At 38.5% G+C, this 20384-nt stretch overlaps 2 protein-coding genes across 2 annotated transcripts in view; both read right to left on the bottom strand.

The window, feature by feature from the left end:
• Positions 1-1209, bottom strand: part of STPG4 (sperm-tail PG-rich repeat containing 4) — a 37270-nt gene extending 36061 nt beyond the window's left edge. Inside the window, exon 1 of the mRNA XM_037024420.2 lies at positions 974-1209. Coding sequence (XP_036880315.2) covers positions 974-991 — 18 coding nt within the window. The 5' untranslated portion in view covers positions 992-1209. The remainder of the gene's footprint in view (positions 1-973) is intronic.
• Positions 1210-4803: 3594 nt separating this feature from the next.
• Positions 4804-18981, bottom strand: CALM2 (calmodulin 2). Its single transcript, XM_017651068.3, has 6 exons — positions 18855-18981; positions 13377-13407; positions 6887-7030; positions 6694-6800; positions 6148-6283; positions 4804-5445 (listed from the first exon to the last, which is right to left on the bottom strand). Exons 1-6 carry the CDS (start codon positions 18855-18857, stop codon positions 5417-5419), a joined length of 450 nt encoding a protein of 149 aa, XP_017506557.1. The 5' UTR covers positions 18858-18981; the 3' UTR covers positions 4804-5416.
• Positions 18982-20384: the final 1403 nt, after the last annotated feature.

The following is a 20384-nucleotide window of genomic DNA, read 5'->3' as shown; positions in this document are numbered from 1 at the left end:
TACTTTCATTGCTGTTACTACTATGATATAGGGGTCATCTCAACAATGCATTACAAATAATCTAGTCAGTAAAACTGATATAATTCATTCTTCCTGTCTAGCGTCATAATCACTCTACTTAATGAGTACTCCTGAACTTTAGTTTTACTGTAAAATATGTGCATTTCTCTAAAACAATTGTTTCATTCATATTGTTAAGTCTGAATTTCTTCCTATACGCTCCCTTTAGTAGACTTCCGTTAAATCTTTTCTGTTGCACATCTAGTCACATAAATCAAAGTTTCTCTGGCAGGTCAGGACAGGTGTCCCACCTCTACCAGGACCAGGAAAAGGAGGTGGGAAGAAGGGAGAAGTAAGCGTGATACATGTAAAGGAAGGTCACTCACTGGCTGTCGTTTTGCCCAAGGCAGGTGATCTAAAACTCCACTCATCTACCACTACGAATTCACTTACATGGTGAGTTGCTTTAGATAAGATAGGCTAAACATCTCTTGCCTAAATTTATTTAAAACTAAACAAAGGTAGTTTCAAATATTTTCTAACTACTAAAATAGGAAGCAGGGCAAAAATGTGTCGGACTAAGGGAGGGAAAACCTGTTCTCTGGGCAGATGGAAGGGAAAATGAAAGAAATCTAATCACCCTAGTAGAGCAGTTGTCCAGGGCAATTAGTAATGGGGAAGAAGGAAAAACAAATATACAGAAAAGAAAGGCGAATGAAAGGATAAGGGAGTAGCAGGGGACGAGGAGATAAAATGAAGTCGAACTCGACGATCAGGCAGAGACGACCACAGCTGGAGGCGTGCGGGCGGTGAGACGGCAGGGATGAAGGCCCGAAGGGCGCAGGCGCCGGGCAGCAGAGGGGAACTTTCTGGCGGCGGAGCCGGGCGAGCGCCACGGCAGGGGTTGCGCCCCAGGAGGCCGGCGGAGCCGCGGCCAGCCCGCCGAAGCGCCTCGCCCCGGGGCTTCCCTTACGGCGGCGGCGGCGGCCATGGCGGGGACGGGCCCGTCCGTAGCGGCTGTCTCGCTTCCCAGGCCGAGGCTGGCGTCCGGTTGCTAGGCGGCGCCTTGGGCCTGCCGGCCCCCGACCGTGCGCTGGTGACCCGCCAGAACGCCTCCAACGGTGCAGCGGGGCGGGCGGGCAGGTGCAGGGCAGGAGGCCACGCGCGAAGCCTCGGGCACAGGAAATCACTCGAGAGGGCCACGCGCACGTGTGTAAGCAAATCTGGAGGGCTCTGGAGACCCCCGAGAGGCTTCTAAAGGCGGCTCGTAAAGGCTTGGGCGTATCCGAATCCCACCAGCCCTCTTCCACATCACCCGCATCCCACACACAGGGAGACGGTGTATTTCGTAGGCATACTTAGCTTTAACGCATTTATCAGCTTTAGCACCCACTTTCTAAGACTTTAAGCTCCTCCACACGTACATTCTCGGTGTCTCTCACCTTTGATTTAGTACACGACAGGCTTCACTAGCTCAATCTACAGACCACCCTTTCCTTTCTGTACAGACTCTCTTCACTTCCGACCTCTTGGCTGTAGTTTCTCAAACTAGTATCTTTAAAATCAAACCTCCTCTCAACCCTAATTCCTTCAGAGTACCTGATGTGTTCCAGATCCATCACATAATTAAGATTTAATCCTTACAACCTTGAGAAATTGGTATTCAATCCCATTTCTGGAGGAGGAAACAGACTCCCCTGGGCAGTTTAGCAGTTGATTCAGCATCACACTTAAGTGGCAGCCCAAGTTCAAATCCAGGTCTGACTCCAGCGCCCCACTGTCAACACCATGAAGTTTCTGCTTCCTTTCACAATTTTCAAGAGTAATGTGGACTCGTTTTTCACCACCTCCCATACTTTTCTAAAATCTTAATATGACACATGCACACTACTTTCAATTAGAATTGACTTGCTTAACTAGCCAGTGATCCAATTGTCAATCCATTGGGGATTTTTCACCTTGTCAAATTTGACCTGCACCTGTCATGCTGCATTTATCATCCCATTCTATCATTCTTGAATACCTCCCTTAAATACCAGGATTTTAACACTGGCTGAATTTGCTATGATTTACTGTGTCTACAAAGAAGATAAATTATCTACCCATCATAAGTGATTATGATTGAGTAGAATGTTTGGAACCATGACTGTCACAATTCATTAAACACGACTATCTTTGCCTTTAGGACAAAAGCAAAATTCACCATCTACTCTCCTTTCCTTCATTTAAAAACCTTGTCTCATATATACTTGCAAACCCCAAACATGGAATCTTCAAAATTCTGTGGTATCCCCGCATTAGCTCGTGCCTGGCAAACCTCAAGGGTCAACTCCTCTTAGGCCTAATCCCTTGTACCCCAAAGGACTCCATGCTTGTCTTTATTGGAGGATTCATTTTGACAAATCATTCCCCCCACAATTTTAAACATACTGAAAAAAATGAGTTGCTAGTTTTCCTCTCTACAAATAAAACCAAAGGATGGACTACAGCTACACTTTTCAAAATTAATGTGCATACAAAACATTTTGAGGATCTTGTTAAACTAAATTTATTCAGGTTATGTGGTGTGGGACCTAAGACTACATTTCTAACAAACTCTCAGGTAATTCTGTAGGTGACTTCAGTAGCAAGAACTTTGAGGACTCCATTTAATTTCTTAAAATACTGGGATTCTAAATTCATTTAACATAGCCTGAGAAAAAATCCAACCAGGAACTAAGTTTGAAATCAACAACTGAAATTCTAAGGCAAAAGGCAAGTAAAAACCAGTTTTCACAAATGTGAGAGATTAATCAAGTCCATCATCACTGGCCCTCATTTCATTTTCTTATTTTGGCTGAGCCTGTAGAACTGGCTCAGCAGACTAGGGACTGGTACCCTAGAGACTAAAGGGTACAGAGAAGTCCAGAAACCCATTCAAGGTGTTAAATACAAGGAACATTTAGATGAGAAAATAAGTTTATCTCAAAAACAGCAACAGCATGGATCAGTGATTTCAAGGACTTTACTAATAAAACAGATTAATAAGCATGTAGGATGAACAAAATGTCCTCTTAACAGTCTTATGCAACACACCAAGAAAAAGCTTAAAATCTATTTTCAGGTTACCTTAAGTTTTCAAGAGGCAGCATTTCTTTTTAATAGAGAACAAGACTACACCAAGTAGAATTCAACAGTGCCTCTGCTATGCATCAGATCTTTAATAAATATTCTGAGACATCTTAGCATCATCTTTAATAGTAGTAATGGTTTTCATTATAAGAGCAAACATGCTACAGACATTACTGAGGAAAAAATTATCAAGTACCTGATCCTGCTAATATAAAACAGGCAATAAGGGTAAGATTTGCAAGGTTTTAAAATTAGTTCCAAGTTGAAGTACAATTACATTGTAGGAAGAACTGAAATTTGAACACAGCTTGGTGTGTGCTCAATATGACCAGTTAAATCATGCAAACTGCTTTACTTCAATTTCCTGTAAAATCAAAATGCCTTTGTGACTTTTGTGAAGATTACAAATCAATTAACATGATACACAAAAGTACCTCATGTTTCTCCTTCCAACAACTTAAAACTCCAAACTGCTGGAATTGGAAAAGATTAACTTTGCCCAGGTCCCTCATTTTACAGGGTCTTAAACCGGTTTAACAGCATAGAAACATGGATTCAACACTTATTCCAAGCACCAACTACTTAAAGTGCTTTACCTTCATTATTGTGAGAGCCAACCTAGAAACCAACTGTGTATATTATACCCATTTTGCAGGAAATGTAACTTGAGGTTTAGATAATACTGACCTCTTCAAGGTCACAGCAGTTATCCAAACAGTTGCAATAAAACTCCAAAGCCTCTACTTTTAATACACTGGAGATTACTGTGTAGTAACAGTCAAATGCAGCATGAATCTTCTTCCACTTAATACATTTGGCCTTTTTGACTTAAGTCTTACATGTAATGCAGGTCATATTATTTGATTGCCTGCCTAGTTATTACATAATAGTCTAATATCCCCTTAGGATTATCAATGCCTATTTACTTCCCTTGTCCTCTCTAAAACTATCACTTTTTCTTTACTAACCACTTAATTTTCTATTTTCTGGTAAAATAACAGTGGTATTAAAATAGTCAAAGACAAGTAGTATTCTGCCAAACAAATTACACCCCCCCACACCCATATTAAAAACCTTGTGGCTGTAATAGTCAGGTAACATTTATACATTTTATCTTGGTTCTGGTTTGCTATGGAATCTTTCATAAACAAAAACCCTGATAACCACCTTTTGAGTAGCTTAAATTATAGAGAAAGCAATGGTTTAGAAGCAAACAAAAACTAAAGCAAGGTTTAGTTACTGCCATAATATGGTGCAGATAGATAGGCAGGCACAATTGAAAATTCTCCTCTGCATTATGGTGTAAGAATTAAAAAGCACAATTAGTAAAACAGTAGGAAATAGACATAAAAGCATAATGACCCCCAAAGCACTCCCACACTATTGTGATTTTAAGACATCTTAAAAAAAAATCACAACATGGCGTAAGTGAATATGGACAGATGCCAAAATTGAAAAATATGTTTAAAGATAGGAAAACTAAACACTTACTTAGAACAGTTCCTATGCTAAGCACACTTAAGTTTTTTTAATCTCTCACATCTTTTTAAGGTAGTATAATTTAAAAGCAAAACACAATCTTTAATACAAAAGTACTTACCTGAATTATACCACGTAGAAACCACTTCCACTTTGATACTCAAAAATGATTCGACCTCAAGGTAATTAAATGACTCAGATGCAGAGCAACAGTCGGGTAAATTGTAATTTTTTTATTGGAAAACAAATATACAACTTGGAATGGATTTGAGGCAAATTGTGCCATAAGCAGATTTTAAGTGGCTAAACAAAGTTTAAAAAGCAAGTAACAATAAAAAGAAAATGTTTCTGGTACAGGACCAGCAGTACAAAAAAATAGTGTACGAGTACCTGGATAATACACCCGTTTTGCAATAGTGCAACTTTTAAGTACATATTGTTGACTGTCCATAGCCCACGCAGAGTTATAACTCCACACTTCAACAACAACATGCTGACAGTTCCTAAATAAAACTACTTTAAAAAAGGCATAACCCAGATGTTCCCTCATTTGACCAACTCCATCTAAGTTTAGATGTGCAGAAGGGCTTAGATATATCCAGAGTAAGCCACATGCAACATGTTACTTGATCAATTTTCTAAAATAAGGTTTCAGGACAATGACAGTAAGATAAGGGAAGAAAACATGGAGGAATGAAGTCCTAATTACTATACATGCATATTTTTTTTGACAGTAGGGGGAAACCTTTTACAGATAAGTTACAAACGAAGAAAAGGCAAATAAACAATTTTGTACAAGAAATTTAACACATTCTGTACAATGTCTTCACTTTGCTGTCATCATTTGTACAAACTCTGAAAAAGAAGTATACAAGAAGTTGAGTCAGTGGCAAAAAGACTGACAAAAATAATCACACTTACACTTAATCAGTGAGTAGTCTCAATGCACTTTCTTTCCTCAATTACCTTAAAGTACAGAGGAGAGCTAGTTTACTGCCAGCTAAGGCTGAAACTTCATAAACCACATTTATGATTAATGAATAAGTAAAAATAAAATTAGTACTTTAGATGAATTATAAAAACAGCATCTTGCTCTGAATTTAGTATCACGATACTCTTGAATTAATATATATATAATTAAAACACATATGAACAGTTTTGAGACAAAAGCTAATTAGAAGTCACCTTAATTTCATTTTGAAGAACTTAAAAGTTTGAAACTTTTAAAACTGTTCCGTAATTGTTATACAAAAACATAGAGTATAGTGCTTTCCCAAACTTCAGTGCGCATACGGAATCACCCAGAAATGTTACCAAAATGCAGATTCTAGGTATAGAGTAGGACCTGACAGTAAATAGTTCTAAGAAGTTCTCAGGTAAGTGATGTTGTCCTAGTCTATAGCAACACTCTGAATAAACAAAAGGTTAGCAAATATAAATAACTGTGTTGGCATTTATATTTTGGGGGGAACAAGTCACTAACTTTGTTCTATCAGGTACCTAACAAGTACCACTCATTTAATCAAAGCACAGAATGAAGTGGTGAGAGTGACTTACCTTCATAGTTTACTTGACCATCACCATCAATATCTGCTTCCCTGATCATCTCATCAACCTCTTCATCCGTTAACTTCTCTCCAAGGTTTGTCATCACATGGCGGAGCTCTGCTGCACTAATATAACCATTGCCATCCTAGAAAAAAATTAGTACAATGTCTTAAGTAAAATTATACACTTAGAATTGGAATTTAACAAATTTATTAACTTCACATTAAGGAGAAAAACATATTAAAAATCCATTCAAACTGAAGAGAATCTAAAAATAATTGGCCTATAAATTAGATGTCACTGAGAACCAAGCAGGATATCCTATCATTGAAATCACTCTTTCTTAGTTTCAAAGTCAAATGATGCCTTCTTTGCCACAAGATTAATGCAACATGTATGTTATTTGGAAATGTTTTATACTGTAATTCTTAATTCTTGATATTAAAGTATGTTGCTAAGTCACCAGAAAAACAAGTCTTTAAAGCATAAGAGGTCTTGGTATCTTCATTTCATCCTCATATTAAAACTTAACAAATCCAGTCCTTGAATACCTACTTTATCAAACACACGGAATGCTTCTCTAATTTCTTCTTCACTGTCTGTGTCTTTCATTTTTCTTGCCATCATTGTCAGAAATTCCGGGAAGTCAATTGTGCCATTACCTGAAATGGTTTGTTTAGTTCAAATATTACAACAGAATTTAAATACTATGTGAATCCCCCTAACCAATCCCAAAATTAAGACTTACCATCAGCATCTACTTCATTAATCATGTCCTGTAATTCTGCTTCTGTGGGATTCTGCCCAAGAGACCTCATTACAGTTCCCAATTCCTTTGTTGTTATAGTTCCATCACCATCCTTGTCAAATAGTGAAAAAGCTTCTTTGAATTCTGTTTTAAAGAAAGATCACAACCCAAATGCACGGGTTAACAATAAAAAGTTACCTGCTAAATGAAATGTATTAGTCAACCTTTGAAGCCAAGATATATATGAAGATAGCACTTGAAATGCGATTTTGATTCCTAAAGGATTAAGTGGGAAAACCTTGTGATATTTGAAACACCTTCAGCTACCAGTATACACGCTCATACTGGTCTACCAGAGAATTTTTTCATCTAAAATCTTATAGAGAAACTCCAATACCTAGACCAGGTAAAAGTTTAATTATTCTGGGCTGAAGAGGAAAAATCAAGTCCCAAATGACTGGCTTCTCAATTTTGTTAATTAAAGCTGCTCTGTGGAACACAATTCAAAATTACAGGTCTAACCTACATTCAGAATAAAGAAAAAAGACTATTGGTACCAAATACTTCTATAGAACAGCTATACTATTTATATTTACATTATGTTCAGACTAATTTCAAAAGTTAAATCTATTTGATCACCCACACTAAATTAAAAACAAAACAATTCGAAGCTTCAGAATATACAATAGGCTCATTTCCTTTTTGGAAGACAGAAGGGACTATACAACCAAATAACCTATAATGGTATTAAACAATGGGATGATCAAGATTTGAATGGACAGTTTAGCTAAGTGCTTTATTCCTGAAAACAAAGATCATTTAGACTTTTCTTTAGAATATAAAATTTCAAGTTGGTAACAGTGAAAAATATATTGCTGAAGATCTTTAAATAATCTTTTGGAAATTATGTTACTTTTAACTCACCATTAGACTTCACGGAAAGCTGTTGGAGCAGTAGTCCAGAATACCTGGCTTCACCATTTATTTTATAGATAAACTAAAGCATAGATTAAATTTGGCTGTGCCCGAGGTCATATAAATGAGCTAGTACTGAGTAAGGTACTTTCTACAAGATTTTAGACGGCACCAGCAAATGCAAAAGATGTTCCAAAGTTCACGAGACCATTAACCTCCTGACATATCTACACATTTGAAAACGTACACCTGACACACATTTAGGAAATGGTGTGCCTCCTCTTAGAGTCCAAGGTTATTTATTCCCTGCCTTTCCATCCCTGTTCCAATTCTTATACTTCCCAGTTTCATCCTGTCATAATCTCTTCTCTGGACTCACTCTTCCACTGATTTTGTATTAACATATAAATTATATCTCCCTGTCTCTTAGTCTAAAACTAAATGCAAACCTTTATATTTTCGTTTAAGTGCCTGCCCTTACTCTCATCCCAAATTTTGTAAGGCACCATTACTCATATCCATTTCCTTCGGTATCAATCCACTATTAAAATATCTTCCAGCTTCAGCTCATCACCTGAAAATTCCAAGTTCACCAACAGCCTAGTTGCCCAACCCAGCTAAGTATGTTCCAGTATGTGAAGCCATACAACATAGGAGCTAAAAGCAGCCTCTGGAACTCAACAATCTAGGTTAAAAATCTCCAGCTCTGCCACTTGCTAATAATGGATCGCTGGGCAAAAGGTTTTACATTACTGACCCTTTTCTGCTTCAACTTCTTCATTTTTGTTAAATAGGGATAACTACCTACCTTCTTAAGTTTAATTTAATTATTTACTAAGTATAAAGTATTTAGAACTATGTCTGGCAATTAAGTACCTAATAAATGTCAAGAAAAGGATGACATTTCCCTACAGCACCCAAAACCACAATGAAAAACTCAAATCCCTCCTTGCTTTCACAACAGAACTTAATTTACCTCCTACCTTACACTGCCAAAAGCTCTTGCTCCTATTAGTCTCTTATATTGTAACCAAGATCCTTACCCTTTTTTCTCCCAGCCATTTCATCAATGCCCACTTAAAATGAAGACGTCCTATCTTTCATCTACTCATCTCTCATTTATCCCAACAGTATTCCACCACCCATCTTTGGTTTCACTTTCCAGTTTCAGTTACCGGCAGTCAACTGTGGCCTAGAAGCAGATGATCCTCCTCCTGACATACCATCAGAAGGCCAACAATAGCCTAATACTACACCACAATACCTACGTCATTCACCCTATTTCATCTCATCACACAGGTGTTTTTATCATCTCTCATCATCAAACTTTGAGACCACATTCATAATTTTTTATAATTGTTCTATTTTCTTGTTATTGTACATATTACTGTGCCTAATTTATAAGTTTTACTTTATAACAAGTTTATTATGCATAGGGCAAAACAGTACATGTTAGGGTTTGGTACTATCTGCGGTTTCAGGCATCCACTTGGGAGTCTTGAACATATTCCCCTGCAGATAAGGAACTACTATACCTTTATTTCTGACTTCCTACAGGACATCTCCCCTGGCTGATCTCAAGCAAACCTTATGAAAATGAATTCTATACTCTCCAGCAACCCTAGGAATGCAAACAAAAGGCATTTTAACTTTCCCCTTGAAATATGTCAACAAGTCGTATTGAATTTTGCCACTTAAATACTGCCTGATTCTTTTCTCATCTCTTCAGCCAGTACTTTTTTTATCCATGGCCCCATCAACTTTTGCCTAGACCATTACAACAGGCTCCTTACTAGTTCTTTAAAATAACCCACACAACTATCTGGATCTTATTACCTTTTTGAATCAGTACATTATTTTCTTCTGCTTACAATCTTCTATCACTTGGCTTTAGACCAGGTATCACCGACTAGTTGTAGTTTGACACATTCAGTAGTAAGATAGTTCCACTCCCTTTAAATATTGTTTCAGAGGATTTCACTCAATATCGAAAGCTTAGTACCAAACTACTGATTGCTTTTGTGAAACAGTACATACAATACTAACTTAAATTAACCCAATGACAAAAATAGATCAATAAATCCTACAAGCAAAATTTGATGAAGGTATTTCCATTTTACCCAGGTTTTTTTTAACTGAAATACAGAAATCTAGAAATTCTTATTCTATTAGGGTTTGAACATAGCATCTACTACCTAATAACTCAGGCTACAAGAAAATTAAAGTACTAAGAGATTTGTATTTGTTTCCATTACATTCTCTCTTCAATACTTAGCCACAGGCATCATTTAATACCCCCACTATGTACAAAATCCCCCATTGTGTAACTAGCTATAAGCATTTTATTATATGATTTAACTCAAAACCAAATTCTAGAAAAAGCATGGTATAAGTTTATGTATGTGTGTGTTCTAAAAGTTTTAAAATATAGTGACTCAATGGTTTGCTAGAATAAGTGAAAAGCAGGGAATAAAACTGTATATTTTAACTACTATTTATAAATACAAGAAAGGAACAAGTGAAAATATTTAAATATCAAGATTTATTCCCAATTTCTATTTGTATTTTTACACTACAGAGCCAGAAATAGTCGACCCTCAAAACAATGCAGGGGTTGGGTCACACCCCTCATGCAGTCAAAAATCTGCGTATTAACTGTGACCCCCACAATGACTTAATAGCCTACTGCTGACCAGAAGCCCTACAATTAACATAGTTAATGGTTACCATGTATTTGTTATATGTACTATATACTGTATTCTTACAATAAAGTACAAAATGTCTTTTCAAATTGTCACAAATCCCACAGCTTTCAATGTTACGTATTGAAAAAAACCTGTTGAGTGAACCCATGTAGTTCAAATACTGTTCAAGTGTCAACTGTACCTATAAATACTCCTTTAAGTAAGAATAAACTTGAAGAGTAAAATTTAGATTCACCTGCCTTCACAGGTCACCACCTATACTTTAGAACCAGTATAACCATGATGTATAGAAGATTATTATTCTGAACGTTAATTCCTACAAATGGCTTGAATTAAATGCTTGTTTACCAGCTTATATTTAATAGAAAACTGTTAATAATCCTTTAAAGGTCATGTATCAGACTTTTGTTGGCATTATGTAATTATTGTTATAAACTGAGTATGGCTAATATTTTTTTGTCAAGTAAGTTTTATGCCTATACTGGACCTTGGAAATATAATGAAGGGCATAGCAACTAATTTCTTAAAAAAAGAAAAGTTCTTGTATGTTTCTCCTATTAGTCTTCTAAATGTCAAACACCAGCAAGTAATGCCATGGCAGAGTCATCAACAAATGTAACTTGTTACTGATGTCACTCTAGACTGTTCTGGAGTGCCCTTTAAGACCAGATAGTGTAAACAATTCTAATAACTTAACCTACACAAGCATACTTTTCTTCTAGAACAAGTTATTACTGTTAGAACTGCTAAACAAATCTGTAGTATTATATGAAGATAAAAATAGCTTTAGAAGTACCTTAGTATGTTCAATGTTGCATTATATGTATGAAGCTTAGCTTTTTTTTTTTTGGTAGGAACAAGTAGGTCTTGAGACTCTAAAATGTTCCTGGTCACCAACAATTACAATTTCCCTGATAAAAAAAATAAATCTGCGTTCACCTCAAAGGTAGACAAAACAACAAGTTTAGGAGGAGGAAACTTTTAGAAGAGACAGAATAATTCTTAGGATGAGGTAGGGTAGATAGTATTCTAGAACACTTTTTTGAAAATGAAATTTATCTATTCAGGCAATATTCAGCCCTTACTACATAGGATACACTGGGGATACAAGGTCCCTGATCTCAGTTTTATTTTAACAGCATAAAACTTTGGCTCCTTTACCCTAAAGGTTCACTATAATCTGGGGCCTGTAATGGCTTTAAGCCTAGAAAAATGAAAATGGAGGGTAGAGAGAGAACCCAGATAGACTCTTCTGTTACTCCTATTGGAAATATAATTATATGATGGAAGTCATGTAAAGACCAGAATTTATCTTAAAGACAATGTTCCAGTGAACTACAAGTATTCTTTGTAAAAATGCAGTATTGATCCTCTTGTATTTAACAGACACAAACTATCTTTTTTAAGAGTTTTATGTATGTTTCAGAGGACAGAATGAGCATCAATGGGAAAGCACCTTAATACACTTTTCCCTCCTAAAGTGAACATGTATGTACAGTACGGGAAACCACCTAACTGGGAATACTGAAAAACTGAAGGCAGAATGTTATATTAAAAGATAGTGAAGAGTTTGAAACTGGCAATATTAGTCAACCTGAGTCAGTTCCTGAAGGAGACATTATTTAAAAATCCCTTCTGGAGTAATTTATTTTTCGTGGATACATTTAAAATAGTATAAATGAATAGTACAAAAAACATATTTCTAAAGCTCTGCCTGATTACTTCAACACCCTCAGTACATCCAATTTACTAATAACACGAGAACAAAACCCAAGTTTAAATTCATACAGTAAGTAAAAACAAAACCTGCTTAAATTTGGCCTTTAATGCTAATAGCTTTCTACTTGATAAAGTCCTATCAAATAATATTTGGGACAAATATATGGAGAGACTAGTGATTTCTGGCTCCTCCAAATCTGTGTGTTTGGGGGTGCTGGGAGGCTGGTGAGCTTACTTTAAATGGGCTATTTTAGTTGAGTTCCAACTAGGCTTCTCAGTTTTCTCTATCATTAATAAAAGTATGTTAATGCTGCTGAGCACTTCAAATTCCTTTCCTAGGAGGAAAACTATGGCAGTTCAAACTACTTGGTGCTTGTTTTAATAAAAGTCTCTAATGATAATAAAAGGAATAGAGTTTGAAAAGCATTTCAAAAATGCCCTTGAAAGAAAAAAAGTTTCCGCAGCAACATTTTGATGTTAACCAGTCACCTCAAGTACTAGAATAAAATCGGAAGTACTAATGTTTAATGGTATGGCATAAAAACAATGACATTAGGTTTTACGTAACAACATCCCATATTTCCATAACAAACCAAAGACGAGATTTAAGAAACTCATTTCAAAAGCTGTCACTGCTTTTTAAGACAAAAATCAAATCACTATAGCAGTCAAACAGAATGCTAATTTTTTGATCTAAGTTTTTCACTAAAGAGATGGTTATTCTTCACTACATATACAATTCTAAGATTAAAATATTAGCTACTTTAAACGGGGGATAAATTAGAGGTTTTTTCTGATTCTACATTTCAAGTTACTGCTTGGCCCTCTTTTGGAAACTTATTTGGAGTTAGTTTTAAAACTGCCCACAACTCAGGTTTTAGAATAAGATAATCTTAAAAACAAAGACTACCATCACGAAAATCCCAAAGTATATCCACATAACCTAAAAATATGTCTTTAATTACAAGTAGCCCCACATATCTTTCACAAGGCAAGTTTAACTCAAGTTCAACTACTATTTTATATTACACCCATTTGTTACCATCTACTACACACACCAGTCAGTTCTTCCATATAAATATTTTATTTTGAGGTTGGCTATTCAATTTTTAGTACAACCTAATGGGACAATCTAGCAAAGTATTTCTCACCTGCAATCTGCTCTTCAGTCAGTTGGTCAGCCTACAAAGAGATCAGAGATTGGTGAATGACTTCAGAGTATACAACAGATTAGCAGTTACAGAAACAAGTTAAAAAACTTTGAAGGTTCACCATATAATATAAACTTTATTTAGTTCAACATTTCTTAGTACCAGCAATAAACACAGTCTCTTCAAAGCTAAGCTGTCTTGGTCCCCAGATATGAAAATATTTTGAATACACGTCAAACTCTACATTTCACAAACTGAAAAAAAGCGTATCTTGCATACTAGAGAGCTTAAATTGAGTTATTAATTTTCTAAAGCAAGGATAAAATTCAATAAAACAGTAATCCTTTTTCAATGTTAGGATACCTAAAACTTAAGCTCACCTTCTCCTTTGGTAGACATAAATCATTACTACCAGAAATCTCAATTGAACCAAAAATAATATCCAAGAACTACAGTCAATATCACTTCTAAAAATGGTTAAACATTATTTGGACATGAAAGTAATTTTCCAGACCTTAAAAAAACCGAATGAAAAAAGCAGCAGCAACAAACTCCCGTTACACAGATGAAAATCCCAGCTATCCTGGCCGAGGCCACATCAGAGCTACGGTTTCCCTCTGCACCTGTCAGGCCACTGTGGAGAACCCAGGGCTCTCAACATCTGAACTACGTTATTTACCAAATGTTAAGCCTAGCCATCCATTTTCTCTTGACTTTTGAAATCCCAAGTGAGGCTACGGTTTGTGATTTCTTTTTTTAGCACATAGTTTATGCTTTAAAAAAATGTTCAGGTATATGCTAAAACTCATTAGGTATGTTGTTCTTTTCAATCTTCATGATAACCTTATAATGGCACTATCATTATGTATCTTACAGATGAGGAGAAGCTCACGTTAACTTCTGGGAGCGGGCGTACAAAGTTAGTTAACTGAAGTCAGGATTAAACACTAAGGTATTAGACCAATGCCTCTAAATTTTAAATTCAGAGCACTATAATATATAGACACATGAAAATACCAAGGGCTCTCTCTTCGTCCTTTATGTGGCCTTCATCTTTGGACATTTCACTGCTTATTGATACATATACCCATGAAGCAGCTGCTTACTTGGTAATGAGAAGCACTGACAAGAAACGGCCTCCTATCTAATATTGCCATCCACATGGAGTCACAATCATACAAGGACCAATCCATTCATTTACTGGTATGAAAAGAATAAACAAACAGTGCCTGGGTTTCATTCTTTTTAAGTGAATACACTCGAGGAAAGGATAAGACCTTAATGTAGAACAGCAACCACATTTTCTCTAGGGGATAGTATGAGAAAATGTAAGAAAACCCAGAAAACATAAGTTTTTCCCTGCTCATCAATTTTGATATGACCTCAATGCGAACTCAAATCAATTCTATTTTTAAAAAGAAAAAATGCCAAAGGCCCAGTAACTTAACATTGAAGAGCTAGTAAGCAAGTTCAAATCCAAACTTATAAAACATAGAGCTATCTACTTTTATCCTTACAAATCCCAATCTTCCACCAGGTATTTGGTATAAAATCAGCCACACTGTTTATTGTATTAGTAAGATTTAAAACCCACTGAATTGACGTTTACTTTGTTTGAGGCTATTGAGGATTTACTTCTAGTGTGATTCCATTCTGTAGGATTTTCATGATTTCTGAATAAAGGGTAACATGATGCCCTGCTGGAGAAAAAAGCATGGTGTTTTGAGTCATTGCTGGGCTAGTATCCCAGTGCTACCCCTTAAGATCTACATGACCCTGGACATGTTACTCAACCTCTCATAGTCAACTTCATCTGTAACACAAGACTATTAATACCTACTTTGCAAGGTTATTATGCATAAGTGAGAAGCTCGCCCAAAAGGTTCAGTGATAATTATTATATATATATTAACTTATCAAAGAATCTCTGATGTAAAATATCAACCTGACTAGTTCAACTTTCACAAAGAAAACATGCATGGCATTATCAAGCTCTTTACAAGAAAATTCCCATGTTCCATGTTAACTTCAAGCTGAGAAAATATATTTCCATAAATTGAAACCAAAAGATGCAACCCAGGGACAGATGTGGCAGGTGAAACCAATTTCGGACTAAAAAATGCTAAGCTAAATGTGTGGAAGGCATGACAGAATGCTTGAAAGATGAAGGAATGGTTGCTGTGTACAGGAAGGGGAAGGGAGAGAGTTCATTTGTTCTCTCAACATATTGGGGATGGGAGTGGGGTTGGGGAAGGCTCATTCAATTTCCATGAAAGCCAAGAAGGCCTAGGAAGAAACAAGATGTTAGCTATACAAGAAAACTTTATAAATACCCACTTTTACTTGTAGGTCAAAATTTAATGGCCCCACAACCATCTTGTCCAGCTCCCTACCTCCAATCTTAGAAGGATCACAAATGAACTTCAAAGAATGAACTAAGAACACAGGGACTAAAAATTACACACCTATCCTAAAAGTGCTCCTCAATTCTGCTTGCAGTGTTTCAAGAAACTTGCGTTTTTTTACTTACTACTAATCCAGAGTTCGAGGTTTTAAAGTAAACAGCATTCAGATTAAAGCCTAAAAAAGCAAGCACTCAAGACTCCCTAGCACTCTAGTTTGTAAGCCTTTTCCAACTACAAGCAAATAAACTGGGTTCTTATCTCTATGTGGAGTGCCATTTTCTCAGCTAGAAGAATTATACTTTTGGGAAAACTCAAGCTCATTAACATGCGTGTTTATCTCAGTAAAGTGAAGAATAATTCACTAGAGAGATACTAGTTCTTACTCCTTTATTTCTACAATTGATAGAATTCTTGTCACTCCAGAGAAAGCTTCCAGGCATTAGTACATACTCTCAGGTTCCACCCAGACCTATTGAACAGAAATATCATTCTGGGGAAACACAGCTTTTGTAAAGATACATTAATCTAGACTACATGTGTGACCTGAAATGAATGTTTTATGTACCTATTAAGGATTTCCTAAATGGCCTTTCAAAACTAGGTATGGATACTCTTGGGGCTCATCTAGTGAAAAGATGGTGTAAAAATACATCATTCTTATCAGAATGTGTGAATACATAGGTTTGAGATGGAACATAACATTTTCATTCATTCCTATTTATTCCAAGTGCTACTCAGAAACAATTTTTTTCTACAATTCCAGATGTTAAGAGTATGTTTTACCTTTATCAAAAGCAGTCTCAATTATTTCAGTAGAGTTGAGATACCTTAACTCTCATAGAGTAGTACTTATAGCATCTTGGACCAAAAGAGGAACCACTAGAATAAATTACTTCAAAAAAATTAGGACCTTTACCAAAGACCTAATGTGATCATTCTAGCTGAATCTAGAACTTTCTACATTTTGATAGAGCCACAGTGAATTTCTTGAGTCTTAACATATCTCTTTGCAGTATGATGTTATAACGATTACTTATTTAGACTCAAGGGACAGAATTTCTACCTCTTCATTTCTTTTACTTATCTAATCACTAATCACTCCGGTCTCAAGTCGTCTTAAAAGCAATCCCCCTTTCACTGACAACATGTAAAACCCAAGAGCTATCTATGTGAACAATCTTCTTCCATTTTCATATCAAATAAATTTTTATTCTTCAACTAAGTCCTAAATTTAAATCTCCAGTTCTTGTAAGTTACCTGAGGAAAATTTCCAAGTTAGTTAATGATGACTAACCAAAAACTCCCAAACCATCGATGCAAACAGTAACTACAATAGCTTATCACTGGCAAATTATTAGGAGAGCGTATAAACAAACTGCATTACCACAAAAATCTACAGTTCTTCATTCAATTATCAATCAGACTGATTAGGAAAAAACCTTACTCTTCACTAAAAACTTTAAAAAATTTTATCCACAATTTAGAATGATTACATGCTTATAATGCATGTAATCCTTGTTTCACCTAAAATGAGTAAATTCAACTAGCATGCTTAAATTCAGGGTAACTTAAAATGTCAAGATGGAACAAGTGCATCAACCTTAAATGAACACTGGTTATATATCCAAGGTGAACTCCCCCCATACCCATACAGGCTAGAGGTTTCAGTTGGCAAAGATTCCCAACTCCTGTTTAAGATGTCACCTTGCCTCCTGGACACACCCATCGCTGTAACCACTTGGCAGAAAGAACCACAAAATAAGTATTGCAAATTACTGCCCTCATTAGAATTAAAAAAAAAAAAAACAGGAAAGAATAGGAGTTCCGGTCTCAAGTGACAGAAAATCTTTTTTCCTTTCTAAAATTCCCTGCCCCAAAACATATTCTAATACTAATTTGACACCCATTACTGTACCAGTGAACTTAACTGCACGGTAATATGGTCTGGCAATCTGCGGAAATAACGGTCATTTCAAGGGGGGCTGCATCGGGTGAAATGCTGTCTGTGGTAGTGGTTCTTCGACATTAGGAGCGCGCGGGAGTACAATAGGATAACGACAGCGGCCTTTTTCAAGAGCATCCTTCCAGTTATTACATGGAGATGAAGCGGACTTTCACAACAGAAGGGCAGTCACCCTGGAGCTTACTTTCGGTGTTTTAGGAAATGCCTTTCAGACCCTGGCTGGAGCTGGCGGTTTTCTCCACCAAGATGCATACCCGCAAGGATTCGCCTAACTTCAGGTATAATAAAGCTCATTTCCTTCAAAGACAAAAACCACTTCAAAAATATTTAATGCTCAGCCTCGGTAGGCGAAGGCGGCCCCGAAGCCCCGATGGGGTATAAGATAGGATTCACCGAGCTTCCGTCTCGCCACCGGAGGGGGATGGGCAACTGCAGAGGCCACCCTCCCCCGATCCATCCCCCAACTGGCCGGCCCCGCAGCGCCGCGGAAACTCCGCAGCCCTGCAGGTGCCAGCGCAGCAGCTGGGGCGCGAGCCCGGCCGAGCGGGCGCCAGCTCCGGCCCCGCCCCGGCCGCTCCCCGCGCCCGCACGCGCCCCCCCCCCGCCCGGGCACGCGGGGGATGCGGGCTAACGGCTGCGCTGGCGCTCGCCCTGGGCCTCACGCGCTCCCTCCCGCCCCCTCGGCACAGGGCAGCCGCGAACGGACAAAGGCGCTTCCTGGCGCCAGCACTAACCGTCCGTTGGGCTTTTGAATTCGGCCCGGGAGTGACCTTCCGAAACGCCCGATCCGTGGCTTTTACGCTCCCTGCTCCCCGTCCACTTTCACGCCTCCCCCACGTGCTGGGTGCACACCGCCCCGGGTCCATCCTCATCCAGCCAAGGCCGACGAGCTTCGTAGCCGCCAGTACCCTAGGGACACCTCCCTGAGGAGAATGGGGGTGGGGAGCACCTGCGACACAACCACCGGGGACCCCCAGTCTATTTCGCGCCATCCCTCTTGCAAAGACCACTTTGGCGGGTGTAGGGGAGGCGAGTTCCCTTTCTTTACGCAATTCGCTTCAGTCGGCTCCCCCCTTAGACCAAGCGCCGGCAGCTTAACGACGAACTCACCATGCTGCAAGCGCTACCGGTCTCCGAGACGCGAACACACAACCACTCGGCTCGCTCGCTCCACTCGGACTAATTCCTCCTCCGCCCCCAGCGCCTCATAAACACCTCCCTCCGCCAGATCCCTCCGCCGCACGCTGGATAACGGAACATTACAAACGAGTCCCGGCCAACTCCCTCCTCTCAGACTCTTCTCGAGATCCCTCTTTAAAACTGTTATTCAGTCGACGACACAAGAGACAAAGGAAAGTGAGCGGACGGACGGTGCAAACGGGTTTCGTTCTCCAGTGAGCCGTTTACAGGCCGGTGGAATCTCGCGTGAGGGACGCTACTTTGCGGCGCGGAGGAGTACCGTAGCGGTTACTCGTCACTCCGACGGTCGTTGAGCTGGCCTCTGATTGGCTGGTTTGTACCTGCAATGCGTCACTCGAGCTCGCGGCGGCCGCCGCCGGGACACGGTGAGGTTTCTGCCGTTGCTCCTCTGGCGGTGCTGTCTTGGTAACTGCGCCTGGCGGCTGAGTGGCTTTCCGTGAGCTCTACTGGACAGACTCCTTCCTCCACCCATCCTGCACTGCCAGGCTCTCACACTTCGCGCCTCTTGCATGGGGGTAGACGAAAACACCTTGAACAGATGAAAGATGAACTTGACAGACCCCAGGAAACCCTACCTCGCGCTGAGGCTCTCAGCCTCATGTTTCAGCCTCGTGGAGGCCACACATTCTTCCATTCCACTACCTCACTAAAACCCATGAAAACCTGGGTAAGGGTAGACAAACTAATCTGAAAGCGTCTTCCGTTTATACTTCACCTTTGCCTTTCTTAACGGGTAATTTACCAGAAAAAAGTCACTCAAAACCCACAATATCCGAAGTCTGTGGTATTAGTCACCCCCAATAGCCCCTTAATACTGTGGAATAATAGGGTTCTGGCCTGGAGGCAGACCTGGGTATGAGTCTTCACTGGACTTTCTTAGATGTAGGACCTTGGATGAGTCATTTAATCTTTAGTCTCGTTTGTAAAATGTAATACCTATCTCAAAAGATCATTGTAAGAATTAGTATTATATAATGATTAGAGATAATATAAAATGTTTAAGTACCTGGCACAAGCGATCATTATAAAATCTATCTTCCCCTCATAACAAATTTGCTCCCTTGGATCTCTTAACTCTGAGATTTAAATGGACATTTTAAAAACCACACAGTAGAAGTTAGCTCCTTGGATTTGGAACCTTTGTGTACGTACTACTGATGGGAATGTAAAATGGTACAGGCAACTGTGGATAACATTCTGCAGTCCCTTAAAAAATTAAAATTAAGCCAGAGATGAGTAAGATTCCTCAAGGGAGGAACAACCTAAGACAGGCACAGTCGCAGGGGGGCCATTAGGTGAGAAATTGGGGGTCAACAGAGGTGAGCCTTAGAACCTCATGCCCCCTGTTTTGAGAGAAATCTTCTGCATCGTGGATGTTTTGTTGCTGTTGTCTAGCTTGGATTAATACTTAGTGTATAGACACACACCTGATCACCTACA

Source organism: Manis javanica, chromosome 1 (assembly GCF_040802235.1).
Source record: "Manis javanica isolate MJ-LG chromosome 1, MJ_LKY, whole genome shotgun sequence".
NCBI classification, from domain to species: Eukaryota; Metazoa; Chordata; class Mammalia; order Pholidota; family Manidae; genus Manis; species Manis javanica.
The sequence above is the reverse complement of the archived record's forward strand: the minus strand, read 5'-3'. Positions and strand labels throughout refer to the sequence as shown.